This window comes from Terrapene carolina, unplaced genomic scaffold, assembly GCF_002925995.2.
Source record: "Terrapene carolina triunguis isolate 2854851 unplaced genomic scaffold, T_m_triunguis-2.0 Scaffold30, whole genome shotgun sequence".
Taxonomy (NCBI): domain Eukaryota; kingdom Metazoa; phylum Chordata; order Testudines; family Emydidae; genus Terrapene; species Terrapene triunguis.
The window spans coordinates 8798940-8812140 of NW_020664381.1; the positions used below are offsets into that span (position 1 = coordinate 8798940).

The following is a 13201-nucleotide window of genomic DNA, read 5'->3' on the forward strand; positions in this document are numbered from 1 at the left end:
CTAGTCAGGAAGACTCGATTTAATCATGGATTTCTACATAAAAGTGCCTTCTTGTTGGTTGTTATAACCTTAATACATATTCTTCACAACTCAGAGATAGATGTAGGTTTCATTTTTAGAAGGTACACACTATACGTTTTTAAAGAGATTTATTTTGAAAACTTTTCAGATTAGTTTTACAGCTATATTAGAAAATGAATGATGGTTTGGTTATTTCATTTACCAAAAGTAATTGAAGCAGATATTTATGAAGTCATTGGGAGGTGAACTATCTCCAATTCAACAGGTTAATCATTAATATTTGGAGGATTTTCTTGCCCTGCTGTATTAGGAGGAGAACATCACCAGACAGACATTTAAATTGTTTTATTTAACTAAAACAACAACGTTATGTATTCTGGATTTTTTTCTTTAACAGCAAACATATAATATTTTAACAAAACAAGCATATGAATTTTTGAATTTAGTTAAAGATTCAAGTTTTTTTTAAATCAGGTTTTTGTTAAAAATTTTTTTAACTAAAATAGTTAAATGAAATATTTAAAAAAAAAAACACACAAAAATTAAATCGACTATATCAGCCAGGTCAACATGAGAAACTTAAAATATTGGCTTCTACAGCTAACTCAGTCATCTTCACCTTCCTGCTTTCCTAGGATGATTTCTCAATTTGGAATAAATTAGTCCAAAGGAAGAAAATATTCTTTCTACACCAGCAGAAGAAGCTACTGCTGTTAAAAGTGAGATTATCACTTCAACAGTCTCTGAATCCACGTGCTTAAGTGACTTCCACCAGTTCACTGGTGTGACTTTCTTTAAAACATCATCAGCAAATATATATCTCAGAAAGACCTCAAGACTTCTGGAATATGCTGCTCAAACAGTTTCACTTTTGTTTCTACTGCTTTTACCTCCTTTCTCCGTTTATCTCCAGACTTCTTCTCCTTGTCCAGATCTATTCCACCCCCAAAAATCTTCTGTTCATTGAAATTTTTGAAACTTTGCAGTTTTAGAGAGAGGTAAGGGATTGACTCTGTGTACACAAATTTAGAGATGGACAATAGGGTTGAGGTCTGTTATTTCTCACCGCTATACATTATTTATTTATTTAAAAACATTTTTGCTATTAACAAGCATGTTATCTCTGGAGACACATTTCACAGTTTGAGAACTGCAAAACTAAGCATCTCTGATGGTATCTTCTAGACTGAGCACTGAGTCCCATTGGGTAGATAGAAAGCTTAACCTAAATAATCTATAGAGAAGCCACTGGAACCCCATAAGAGTGGGTCCCTAATCCATGAACTGTTGGAACTCATTTACCAAACTTTTCTTAAACATTACATGAATATATTGTCTCATACTATAGAATTAGAATTTATAATCCCTATTCCATGATGAGATATCTTTGAGCTATAATGTATCTTAATTAAAACTATCTTTAGATAGGTTTTTTCCTCAAAAAGCATTTTATCAAAAAAATCCGGTTTTTTTGTTTGGTTTTTTTTTTTAAATCATTGATTTTTATCCACCCTGGCAGCTGCCTCCCCTGTACGCGCTCGCCTGTCTCCTCCAGAGGTGCTCTGACTGCAGATGTTTTGGTGCGATGCCTTCATCCACTGCTGCTGGTGCTTTAAATCTCTTCTTATTTCCTGTGTACTTGCATCCTAAAAGTAGTGTTTGCTTGAACTCAGAACCCTGACATTTTTTCATTGGCAACTAGATGTCCTGGATATGGTTGATGTCCTTGTGGAGGGCAGCGAAGGCCTAGATGAAGAAATTGGATTCAGTTTAAATGAAGACATGATTCTACACACCTTTCCATTCAGTGCTGTTGTCCCTGCAGCGTTAGAAGCCAGGAATAAGTTGTTGCTTCAGACTGAAAATGAAATGGGTACTTACTGTGTTTATATATGTCCCTGGGAGTGGCTAAAAAGATTCATGCTGTATATGGAAGGGGGGGAATATTTTATCATTTTCATGCAGTGGTTACTCTGGTTATTGTGTATGAAAATCAATGAGCCCTATTGTACCCTCTGCTTCTACAAGTGGAGAAAACACAGATCCAAGGGATCCTAGCTCAGAGAAGCATTAAGGGTGCAAGGTGCCTCTACCCTCTTCTGACCCCAAGGAAGATGCATTGGGTTCAGAACCTGTGCCAAGAGGGCAATATCAGGGTGATGACTGCTCTTTACAACATTAGTCCCACCACCACCAACTCTGTGGAACTCTTGTGGGAAAGCTACATTGGTCATATCCGAATTAAAGAGCCCACCTGTCCTCTGATGCTGTGGAACCCACAGCAGTGGCCAAAGGAGGGAGCCCCTGTAAGCACAATTCTGCTGGGAACCAGGGCTGAGGCAAAGTGCCTCAGCATAGATAGCCCTGGCTTGAGAAGCCTCCAAGATTCTCACAGCATAAACCTTTACTCCCTGTTTCTTTTGTGAGAGAGGAATGCATGCCTTCCTCCCTTGCTCCTGAGGTAAGAACATGTACAGAAGTCACCCAAAGGAACTTCCTGGAGTTCCTGTCTTTTTATGCAGTGTAGCCATGTAGGAAGCAATATTGCTCACAATAATTTGTGACCTTATGGAAAATGTAGAAAACCAAACCTCCCCCTTGCCCCCGACACACACATTTCATTTGGGGGAAGAATTCTGCAAGTTCACATTCTAAAAGCACACTGTTGATGCTTAGTGACAACTATGTTACAATAGCCGTGACTGGGAAAAGGAAGTTCTTAAGTGAAATAGAGCTGAACGGTTTTAAAGGATTGTGTTTGGTATAACAAATAGTGTGAAACTCTCCCATTGAAACCAGTTAGTTGGGACTGGAGAATTGGACCCATGGGGGAGGGAATTAACTTTTTTTTTTTTTTTTTTTTTTTTTTAAGAAAACTTCCATATTAATCCTTGACTGACAACGTTATCTCTTTGGGTGCATTGGGAGCATAAATGACAAAATGGGCTAAATTCTACTCAGACCTGAATTTAGTAAGGTTGCACTGGGTATAACTTTAGGACAGAACTTGGCAAAATGTGGTTAAATGCTAGACTTAAGATAGAAGTGCTTTTCTTTGTATACATCTTCAACGAGTTAGAAGTTTTAGGTATAAATTCTGACTGACGCTGCCATATATGTGAGAAAAGAGGTAGCCATGATGGGTATAATTGTTATGCACAGATCAGGATTCTCTCCCCATGCCCCACCCACAAAGCTGGCATTCTCCAGGTCCTGCACATGGTGAACTGTTGAGTATCCAGAATGACTAACGGGCCAAGATCTACACGTATTTATACACAGCTTCCCCTCTGATCTGCACTCCTGCATGCAGATTATGCCTGCTTCTATGTGCAGCTGTGCTTGGGCCTATGACCAGCCAGAATACAGGTATAATATAACACTGCGAAAAGCACTTAGTTTTGTGTCAGATTGGGGGTTAAACCCAGTAGCAAGTCCGAGTGTAATCTGGCACCATTTACCTTACTAAGAACTACAGTACATAGGATTTTCACTAGCACCTCAAGAAATTAGGAGCATAAATCCATTTGACATTCAGTGGGATTTGTGCTCCTTAGGCACTTATGAAAATCCCACGCTGTAGTCTCAAAGTGATTGCTATCTAAATACTGCTCAGGTTAGGTGGGTGTGAATGGTGTTGTGGCTAGAGTTAGTGTGTGTAGTTTCCCAGATTCTTACCAGTGAGAGAACCTGTCTCAAACCTGTTGTTTGCTTTTGTAGGAGGAAGTATAGTGGAGTATCTTGTTGCTGTTTTTACTGATCTCCTTCACAGTCAGAGAGATCCCCTGGCCCTCTGTCTGATGTTTCAGCTCTTCGATAAAGAACTCCAGTCACTGAATGCATCTCAGTATCCTCAGCTCTACCAGTTTAACCAATACTATAGTCTCTGGATACCACAACAAGCTAAGGAAACCTTGGTAAGGGATGCATAAAATCATTTGATTGCTAGCTTTAGGGTTGCTAAAAGACCAGTAGATTGTAGAAGGCTTTCATTTCCACTGTGCAGTACATCTAGGCTTTTATCTTCCAAACCCGAGTTTAGGCATCCTCGTTTTCTAATGTGTTGCAGAATCTTTGCTGGATTGAAGGGTATTGGAGACTTTTAAATGAGGTGCAAATACTTTTTAGCTGGTGCAGGGTCAAACTGTTAATTGAATCCTTAATTACTTTTACATTAGCAGCAACTTCTTATCAAGTTGCAACAATGATTTATATGCAGAATCCTGTTTAGCAAGTGGCGGGAAAGTTACTTACATGCACCAGTGGCCTGAGTTTCAAAAAAAGTAAGGAAATGGTTGTAATACCTTGACAATAGCCATTTTATTATCTATCTGTGGTACTTATGTGGCCCTCACTGCAATAGTATCTGAGCACGTCACAATCTTTAATGTATTTATCCTCACAAGGCCCCTGGAAGGAAGGGCACTGTCCATTTTACAGATGGGGAGCTGAGGCACAGAGAAACTAAGGGAGTTGCCAAAGGTCACAAAGGAAGTCTTTGGTGGAGCAAGGATGTAAAGCCGGTCTCCAGAGTCCAAGGCTAGTGCCCTAACCATTGGGCAATCTTTCTTCCCCAGTGAGAGCATCACCGCAGCTCCTATCATGGAGTGAGCAGATCAGCCAAGACCCTGTGAAGGGAGTGCCTGCAATCCCTGTGGTGCCCGCCAGGAGTGCTAGTTTGCTGCAAGTTCAGATCCTGCTAAAAACAGTTTTTGCGTTTTGCTTTTTAAATGGATTTGTTATTTATTTGTTCTGTGTTAGTTATAACTATTGCAGGTGTCATCCTGGTGTGAATAAGTAATGTTTATAACTCTAATTTGTAATTAAGTTTAATTATTTCAGATTCCTTTCAGAGCAGGCAGTAGTAGGCACGAGTGTCCCTTCCCCAAATGGGGAGGCAGGTGGATGAGGAGCATCCCCACAAGGGCAAGGAGAAGAATGGTGGTGGGTGCTCCCCATCTCCTCCCAACAGGAGAGGCTGGTGCAGCAGTGATTGAGGTTGTTCAGGGCTAGATGGGAGCGGGTTAGGAGCACACAGGCCATCCACGATAGAAGCTGCAGCGTTGCTCCCTCAGCCAGCCAGAGAGCGTATGAGGGGCACTTCGGCCAGCATTGATCTGTACGCATTGATAACAATACAGCTGTATTGCACTGTGCATTGTGATTGCAGGGCTGGGCCCTGAAAGCATGGTTCTGTGCTTGGTTACATGCCTTATTTCAATGGGAATTGCCCCAGCCTAGGTCAGAGCACAGTTTGGCCCTAAGAGATTGATATACACATTGTGTCTTTTTTTTCCCCTCTCCGCATTACTTCTGTTTTCAACAGGTGAAACAAACTGAATGCATAAGCAGGGAGCCCATCATGCCACCAGATTCTTCGTTCCCCTCCTTGCTGAAGATTGCCTTTGAGAGAGGTGGCGCTGTCCTGCTGGAAGATGGTGTCCAGGCAAAGCTGAGAGAGGCAGCTTCCCAGCTCCAACTTCAGCAGCTTTTGCTAGCAGTCAAGCACGTGCTGCTGTACCTAAAAACCACGGTGGAGAACTTCAGCAGTGTAAGAAATATGTTCTCTTAATGCTGGGTTCTAAGTACACCACGCTGAAGTGGTGCAAATGTACTTTGGTTGTGTAGCCTCTCCATGTGCACAACCCCCACTGAAGTTAGGGAGCAGCTCAGGAATCCGGCCCAGATTGTAGCAATTGTATCCCTTGTTGTTGAGACTGGCTGCCTTTACAATAGGATTCTTTATGAATGTGTGTGTCATGTATACTGCAAATGAATTGCAGCTTTCTTTCCATCTCTTGTTGTCTTTATATCAAGACTAGATGCCTGTCTGGAGGATATGCTTTAGTTGTGATTAAATTCTTTGACCTGTGTTATGTTGGAAGCAGACTAGATGATTCCTTCTGCCCTTAAAATACATGAATATTGTGTTAGCCCCCCAGAGTCTTTGATCAGGATCAGGCCCTTATTGTGGGAGCCATTGTATATGGTCCCTGCCCCAAAGAGTTTACAATCTAAGAAGATATTAATTTAATCCTGTTCTTGCATAGTTTTCTTTCCAGCCTCCTCCACTTTTCTCCTCATTCTCCAGTGTGTTTACTTTCACAGTTCAGTAAAAGTTCTGGTCCTCGCCTTCTCGGTCTCTACATGGACCTGCTGAGCAGCTTGCTGTGCCGATGTGATCAGATGAAGTTGTGCAACGAGCAGAAACAAGAAGGGGCCCAAACTGAATCGGATCTCTTTATGGATTTAGAGTCTGTGGCCACAGTGGAGTCTGCAAATGACAAGGTATAAATAGGCTTGGCAGAATTCAATTTTTATTTATTTATTGTATAATTTTAACAGATAATATCAATGTTTATTTGTAAGCATTTTTTTTCAAAATTATGGAGGGGGGAGGGTCATACAAGAATTATTTAATAACAGTAGACATTGAGATTAAAACAATTAAAGCTTTATAACCCTTAACATACAAATTGTCAACAGGACATGGCAAAGTACACGAAGTAAATATCGTCAAATCAGACTCTAAGAAGTTCTCAAGCAGCACTTCTTTTACTTTGCCTATCAATGGAAATATATTTTTTTGGTCGGTTTCTGTGTGCGTGGTGAAATCAACTTTTAGCAGCCATTACCGATAAAAATCTGATCCTTCCAAGCTTAGGTATAAACCCCTCGGTACACTCATAATGAATGCTGTCATATTAGTCAGCACAATTAAATTGGACTCTAGGAAGTCTTTCATCAGCTTTGGAGAACTGTTTACTGAGGCAAAACAGACAAATGGCTCTCGGGTGCAAACTATATTAACTAATTGTCATTGGTAGTTGAAATAAACGTTTAGCGTAGAGCATGGAGCTGACCTGTATTCTTACTGATACACACAATGTGATAGAGGCTGAAGAAAGAAAGGGGGCTTCAGTGAATGCTACAGTCTGATGTGGAAGGTGAGGGTTTGACTCTTTATTTGTGTTAGGGTGTTTAATTAGGATTAAAGGTGTTGCCTGTCTGATAGGGAAACATGCAATCACTTGTTGAAGGCCTGTGCAAGATCTGCACACTATGGCCTGGTCTACACTATGGGGGGGTGTCGATGTAAGATACGCAACTTCAGCTATGGGAATACCGTAGCTGAAGTCGACATATCTTATTCCGACTTACCTCCTGTCCTCACGGCGCGGGATCGATGGCCGCGGCTCCCCCGTCGACTCCGCTACCGCCGCTCGCTCCGGTGGAGTTCCGGACTCGACAGGGAGTGCGTTCGGGGATCGATATATCGCGTCTTAACGAGACGCGATATATCGATTCCTGATAAATCAATCGCTACCTGCCGATACGGCGGGTAGTCTGGATGTACCCTAAGTGGAAGCACTACTATAGCTTTCTGTAGGGTGATGGGCGGGATGCAGGTGGGTTATCGCCACATGGATAGTGGGCTTCAGACATAGTGTTCCACAGAGGGGTCTTTGCTTCAGGCACAGATAGGTCAATGCAGAGGTGTGCCATTGAAGGAAGTCTGGGAGAGGGACCAATGGATCTATGAGAACATGCATCCAGTGTCCCTAAACCAGTGGCTCTCAACCAGGGGTACACAGAGGTCTTTCGGGGGTACATCAACTCATCTAGATATTTGCCTAGATTTACAACAGGCTACATAAAAAGCATTAGCAAAGTCAGTAGACTCTAAAATTTTGTTCAGACAATGACTTATTTATATGCTCTATATCCTATACACTAAAATGTAAGTACAATATTTATATCCCAATTGATTTATTTTATAATTATATGGTAAAAATGAGAAAGTAAGCCATTATTCAGTAATAGTGTGCTGTGATGCTTTTGTATTTTTATGTCTGATTTTGTAAGCAAGTAGTTTTTTAGTGAGGTGAAACTTGGGGTAAGCAAGACTGATCAGACTCCTGAAAGGGGAACAGTAGTCTGGAAAGGTTGAGAGCCACTGCTCTAACCTACCATACAGGTGTGTGGCTGGGCAGCAGCCTCTATTATTCTAACCCACAGGCTAGAATAGTGGCTATGGAAAGGGCTGCATTGCAGATCTACAGCTCACTTGCGTATTGGGAGAGTGAATGCTATTTCTCCATTCTTTTAGACCCTGGCACAAAGCTTCGTTGCCCACGTTTTGTGGAGGGAGGGGTGAATTTTCCCCATAGCACTAGTTTTATCTGATTCCTGGATTCAAGAAGATTAGAATGTCATGTATTTAGTTGATGAAACCTGTGATACCTCCCCTGGGAACGTAGTAAAACTTATGGAAATGTACAAAGTTACATTCTGTGATAGGTTAAAGTGGTATCTTCTCTCTCACATGATACTCTGACTTAGGACTAAGTCATTCTAATGTCTATGTAAAATTGTGCCACAGACTTTGAAAGATTCAGTCATGCTTGTCTGAATGAACAAATGGAGAAAGCATTTGGCTTTATCCCAGAAGCAGCAGAATAGAAATTGAGATGAATAACTTGGAGATGTTGTTTAATGTTTAGAATCTTTTTTTTTTTTTTTTACCATACCATAAACATTGAGATAAACATAATTGTATGTACCTGTATTTCATTAATTCTTTTGACCAGTAATAGGCAATTTAATGTCCAAAACTACAGGTTTTTAGGTTTCAGTAAACATGCACTATAGGTAGAAGCAGATAAATGATTTTAGATTATCTTTTTTGTGCTCTCTTCATAACTGTGTACGTTGCAGATGCTAGAAGATATGCTCATGTTGATCTTCAAACATCCTACATTGGAGACCTGGTTCTTGGCTTTAGAGCAACATTCTCTTCCCCAACACAACTTAAACCCTGTCATGGTGAAGCTTTTGTCAGCTCATGTAAATAATGGCATCCTTCAGTTACTGATAGTGAGTGCTCCAATGTTGCAAAATATGAAGCACATAGACATGCTGTCTAAGTATTTTGAAGCCATCACTGAAAGTGTCTTGGAAGAGTTACGTGCTGGAAGAAAAGAAAAGAACAAGGTATCTCCCAAAAAATCCCAGCAGCTGGAGGCTCTGCAGCAGTTACATGTTTATATGGATGCGGCTCAGTTAAAAGAAGTCACGCTAACCATGCTCCAACTTCCTGAGGCAAGCCTGACCACTCAAAAATCTGAAAATTCCCCTAAAAAAGAGAAACATTTAAGCTTCTATGGGAAGACACTGGTGCAGCTCCTCACAGAAAGCTACCAAAGACAGACCAATCAAGGAGAGCTGCTGTTATCAACAGAGCACATTAAAGGGATGGGGACTCTGTTATCAACATCAAACAGTGAGGATCTGGAAAAAGTCTTCCTGCATGCTCTCTCTCGAGAGCCCCTCTTTGCCCATGCGGTTGGTGTAGATGTACACGTTTACTGCCTTAACCACATGACTGAAACTTCCCTTGCCATTGTGGCTTTGCTGATCCAGCATTGTAGGACTCATCTGCTGCAGTTTGAGCTGTGGTGTCTGAATTGTGCAACTGGAAAGTACCTAAGGAAAAATATGGACATCTTTCTTCCACTCATCAACGTATATTTGCAGAGTAGAGAGCAGTATGACTTTACACGGCCATCAAAAGGTAAAACCAACAACTGATCAATATTAATGATGTAAATATTAACTGGGGATTTTTAACTATTCTCACCAGAGTGTTCAGATAAAATGACGTGTCTGTCAGGGGGTGCATTGGGAAGAGCATTTTCAGGGAATGAAAATTTCACTGGCCTAAGGTCTGGGACTTGCTACATTCTGTGCTGGACTAGCCCCCCCAAAAGGTACTGTTAGACTTGAGGATCAGTGACAGTTTAGAAGTCCATTATCTTTACTGCTAAAATCAATACTTGCTATCCACTGGAAAGCTAGGATTCTCCACTTTATTAACCAGTTACAAAAATTGCTCTTTTCTGTCTACTCTTGTCTGACTCTATGGGTGTTTATCATGTGACCATCACTGACATATCCAGGACAAGGCACTGAAGTCAAGTCATCAGGCCTCTTTCCATTGCCATCTTTTTAAAATGCAGATAACTTTCCTTCCATGTTGGTTATTAACTGATTGTTCAGAACTTAGGAAATAAAAAGTGTTATCTGCAGCGAATGCTATGAGTATTGTTGCCGGTCATGTAAATACAAATTTAAAAAGTGTTTGAAAACATGTAGAATTTGCTGAACTAGGATGGCTCCAAAGGTGTATTGATAGAAAATTACAAAGTAAGTTTTATTGGCCCATTAGCTTAGTGATACTTAGCCCTCGTGGCTCTATAGTTGCATGTGGCTCTTTGGAGCACCGCTGTGGCTCTCACTGAATCCAAAGATTTGATTGGTGCACTTCTTGTTCTGCTTAATCTCATGAAGAGCAAGTAAAGTACTGGCAAGCAGGAGCAGGCCTCCTCCTGGCTGGACACAAGAGGCAGCATAGACATGGTATTCTAATCAGATGATCCAGAGCTCACTCCCTGTTTCTTCAAGGTGACAAGAAGGAGTCAGAGAGGAGAAACCTTTCATTGCTCTTGCCTCACAGGAATGGGTGGAAATATTGTGCTGAATGGCACAGTAGAATGCTATAAAGTAATCTCGGATTAGTGTCATGAGCAGGGTGGATGAAAATCAAGGACTTTTAAAAAGAAATTTAAAAAAATTACTTATTTTCTTTTAAATTTAAATTAAATGCATTTTTGTTTTTAAAAATAAACCTCCTTAAAATTGAATTTGAAATGTACAGCCTATGTTAAGGTCTAAACTTACTATATCATCTATTAAAAATAATTTAAAAAAATTAAGCAGTGTATGTTTGCTGTCAAAGTTTTAAAGAAAATCAAACCACTGAACTCGTAGAAGCCATTGGCTGAGCACCTGGAACCAGCAATGTTGAAGAGCTAAACCAGCTTTTGACAGCAGTAGCCTTCGCTGCAGGTGCAGAGAGAATATTTTCTTCATTTCGTTCATCTAGTTCAGTTCAATGACTAGTTCATTCAAAGTTAAAAAATGGATTGGGGGTTGAAAAATCAGGAAAGCTTGTTCTCCTCTTCCAATTTATGAATAAAAACAGTGTGTGAGAGGATGAGGTCTACTAGTTCTAAAATCTTAAACAATATGGCGACCAGAAGCAGTCTCTTCAATTCCCAAACTATAGATAATATTAAACTATTCCTTTGTTTAATAAACCAGTTAGTTTTAAATGCAAACCTTGTTTTGATAAACTTAACTTTTTCTCAATATATCCAGCACAGTTAGGGTAATTTTATTTAATGATAAAATAAAAATGAAAACTCTGTTTTTGGCATTTATAAAATTCCAGTTTTGTTTCCTGAACAGAGCTTGACAAAAATTGCAAGTAAAAAATTAATCATCTAGTACATATGAAATTCATCATTCACCAGGTTCTAATATAATACATTGTAAAAATTAATGATATGAATAAATGTATGTTAAGCTATATAATTGCTTAAATAAATGTGTATACATATAGTGTATTGCCCTGGTTAGCAAAAAGTAATACAAAATTTATTGTAAAAACTAATTTTAGTTGCAAATCAGCATGTATTAATGGTTACTAACTAATGAGAATCAACTTTTCTTTGGACAAATAACTAAAAAGTACACATGCAAAACACACTTAAAATGATTTAAATCAAGGTTTCCTGGTTGCTGATTTAAATAATTATTAAAATAATTTATTTAAATCACTTTGAATAAATCAGTCCACCCTAGCCATGAGGTTTCATTGTCCTTTTTGCATTGTGGTGTTGCTTTAGTATGTGAGAAATGTGTTTCATGACAAGGCAGTGCAGTGACATTGATCACTCTGGTCGTTTTGTGGCTTTCTGCTGTTCTTTTTGATGGCAAAGTGGCCCTGCCCCTCTTTGTGCTCTCATCGCCTGACAGAGTTAACCTCATAACTCTCCATCATATAGTAGCAGTAATTTCCCAAAGGCAACCTAATAAGTTAAATGAAAGCATAACACAAAAATTAATAAGTAGGCTGATGAGTACCATCAATGAGCAGGAATCCCAGCAACAGTTGAGTCATTTGCCTACATCCCGAATGCCGTAACATGACCCATAACACTCAATATGCTGTAACTCAGGGGTTCTCACATTCATTGCACTGCGAACCCCTTCTGACACAAGAATTACTACACAACCTCAGGAGGGGGGACTGTAGCATGAGCCCCACTGCACCGGATGGCGGGTGGGGGCAAAGCCCGAGCCCCATCACCCCATGCTCGCGTGGACAAAGCAGAAGCCCAAAGGCCCCCTGCCAGGGGCTGACACCTGTAACCTGAGCCCCGCCACCCAGGGCTGAGACGCCCTTGGTCTTCAGCCCCGGGTGGTGGGGCTCAGGCTTCGGTCCTGGGCCCCAACAAGTCTAACGGCAGCCCTGGAGACCCCATTAAAATGACCCACTTTGGGATGCCAACCCATAGTTTGAGAACCGCTGCTCTAGCTCAACCAGAACATGGACTTCATGCAGGAGCTTTTTAGTGACATTCTGTGGCCTGTGTTTATGCAGGACATTGAACTGGGTGATCACAGTGATCTCTTCTGGACTTAAAATCTATGAATCAGTCTGTCTGCACCATCAATGGAACAGCTGATAATGAAAATCAGAGACATTTTATGATTATTCTTTAGACTATTATTGCAGTAGTGCTTAAAGGGCCACAACCAGGTGGGGCCAAATTGACTCAAATAGAACACTGCTAGCTGCAGTTGCCCCGGGCTCTTCTTGAGCCCTGTACAGCTGGTCAAAGCATAACACTTCTTAAAATCTGTCTAGATAATTATCGGTTCGGTTTAGAATAAACCCTATCTATCTAGTGGTTGGGTGTGAAAAAATTATTTCCAACTGCAAAGAGAATATTTTATCTGGTGAATGGAATGTTGTAAACTATGCATTTCAACAGAATTTTATCTGTTATGTTAAAAAAAATAAAAAGTTCTAGCCCTGTAGGTGGAAAAATAAATTTCCAAGTATAAATCAATACAGTGATGCCTTCCTGAACCTCACACAGCTCCAGTAGCTCTGCTGCTGCTCCAAGTTTTCCCAATCAACAGCAGAATTAAACTGACAAAAATCTGGTCAGTTTCACCGTGGCATTTCAGAAAATTAGGTGCTGCAATTAAACTAACCAGGATCATGCCTGTTTCATTCTTCTACTGATAAGGAAGGTTACAGGCAACA

The 13201-nt window shown here is 40.4% G+C and overlaps 1 protein-coding gene across 1 annotated transcript in view; it reads left to right on the top strand.

Moving 5' to 3' along the window:
* LOC112116860 (URB1 ribosome biogenesis homolog) overlaps window positions 1–13201 on the top strand; it is a 76633-nt gene that overhangs the window by 31745 nt on the left and 31687 nt on the right. The window contains exons 18-22 of the mRNA XM_026651416.1: window positions 1724–1894; window positions 3742–3938; window positions 5348–5572; window positions 6130–6309; window positions 8740–9595. Coding sequence (XP_026507201.1) covers window positions 1724–1894; window positions 3742–3938; window positions 5348–5572; window positions 6130–6309; window positions 8740–9595 — 1629 coding nt within the window. The remainder of the gene's footprint in view (window positions 1–1723; window positions 1895–3741; window positions 3939–5347; window positions 5573–6129; window positions 6310–8739; window positions 9596–13201) is intronic.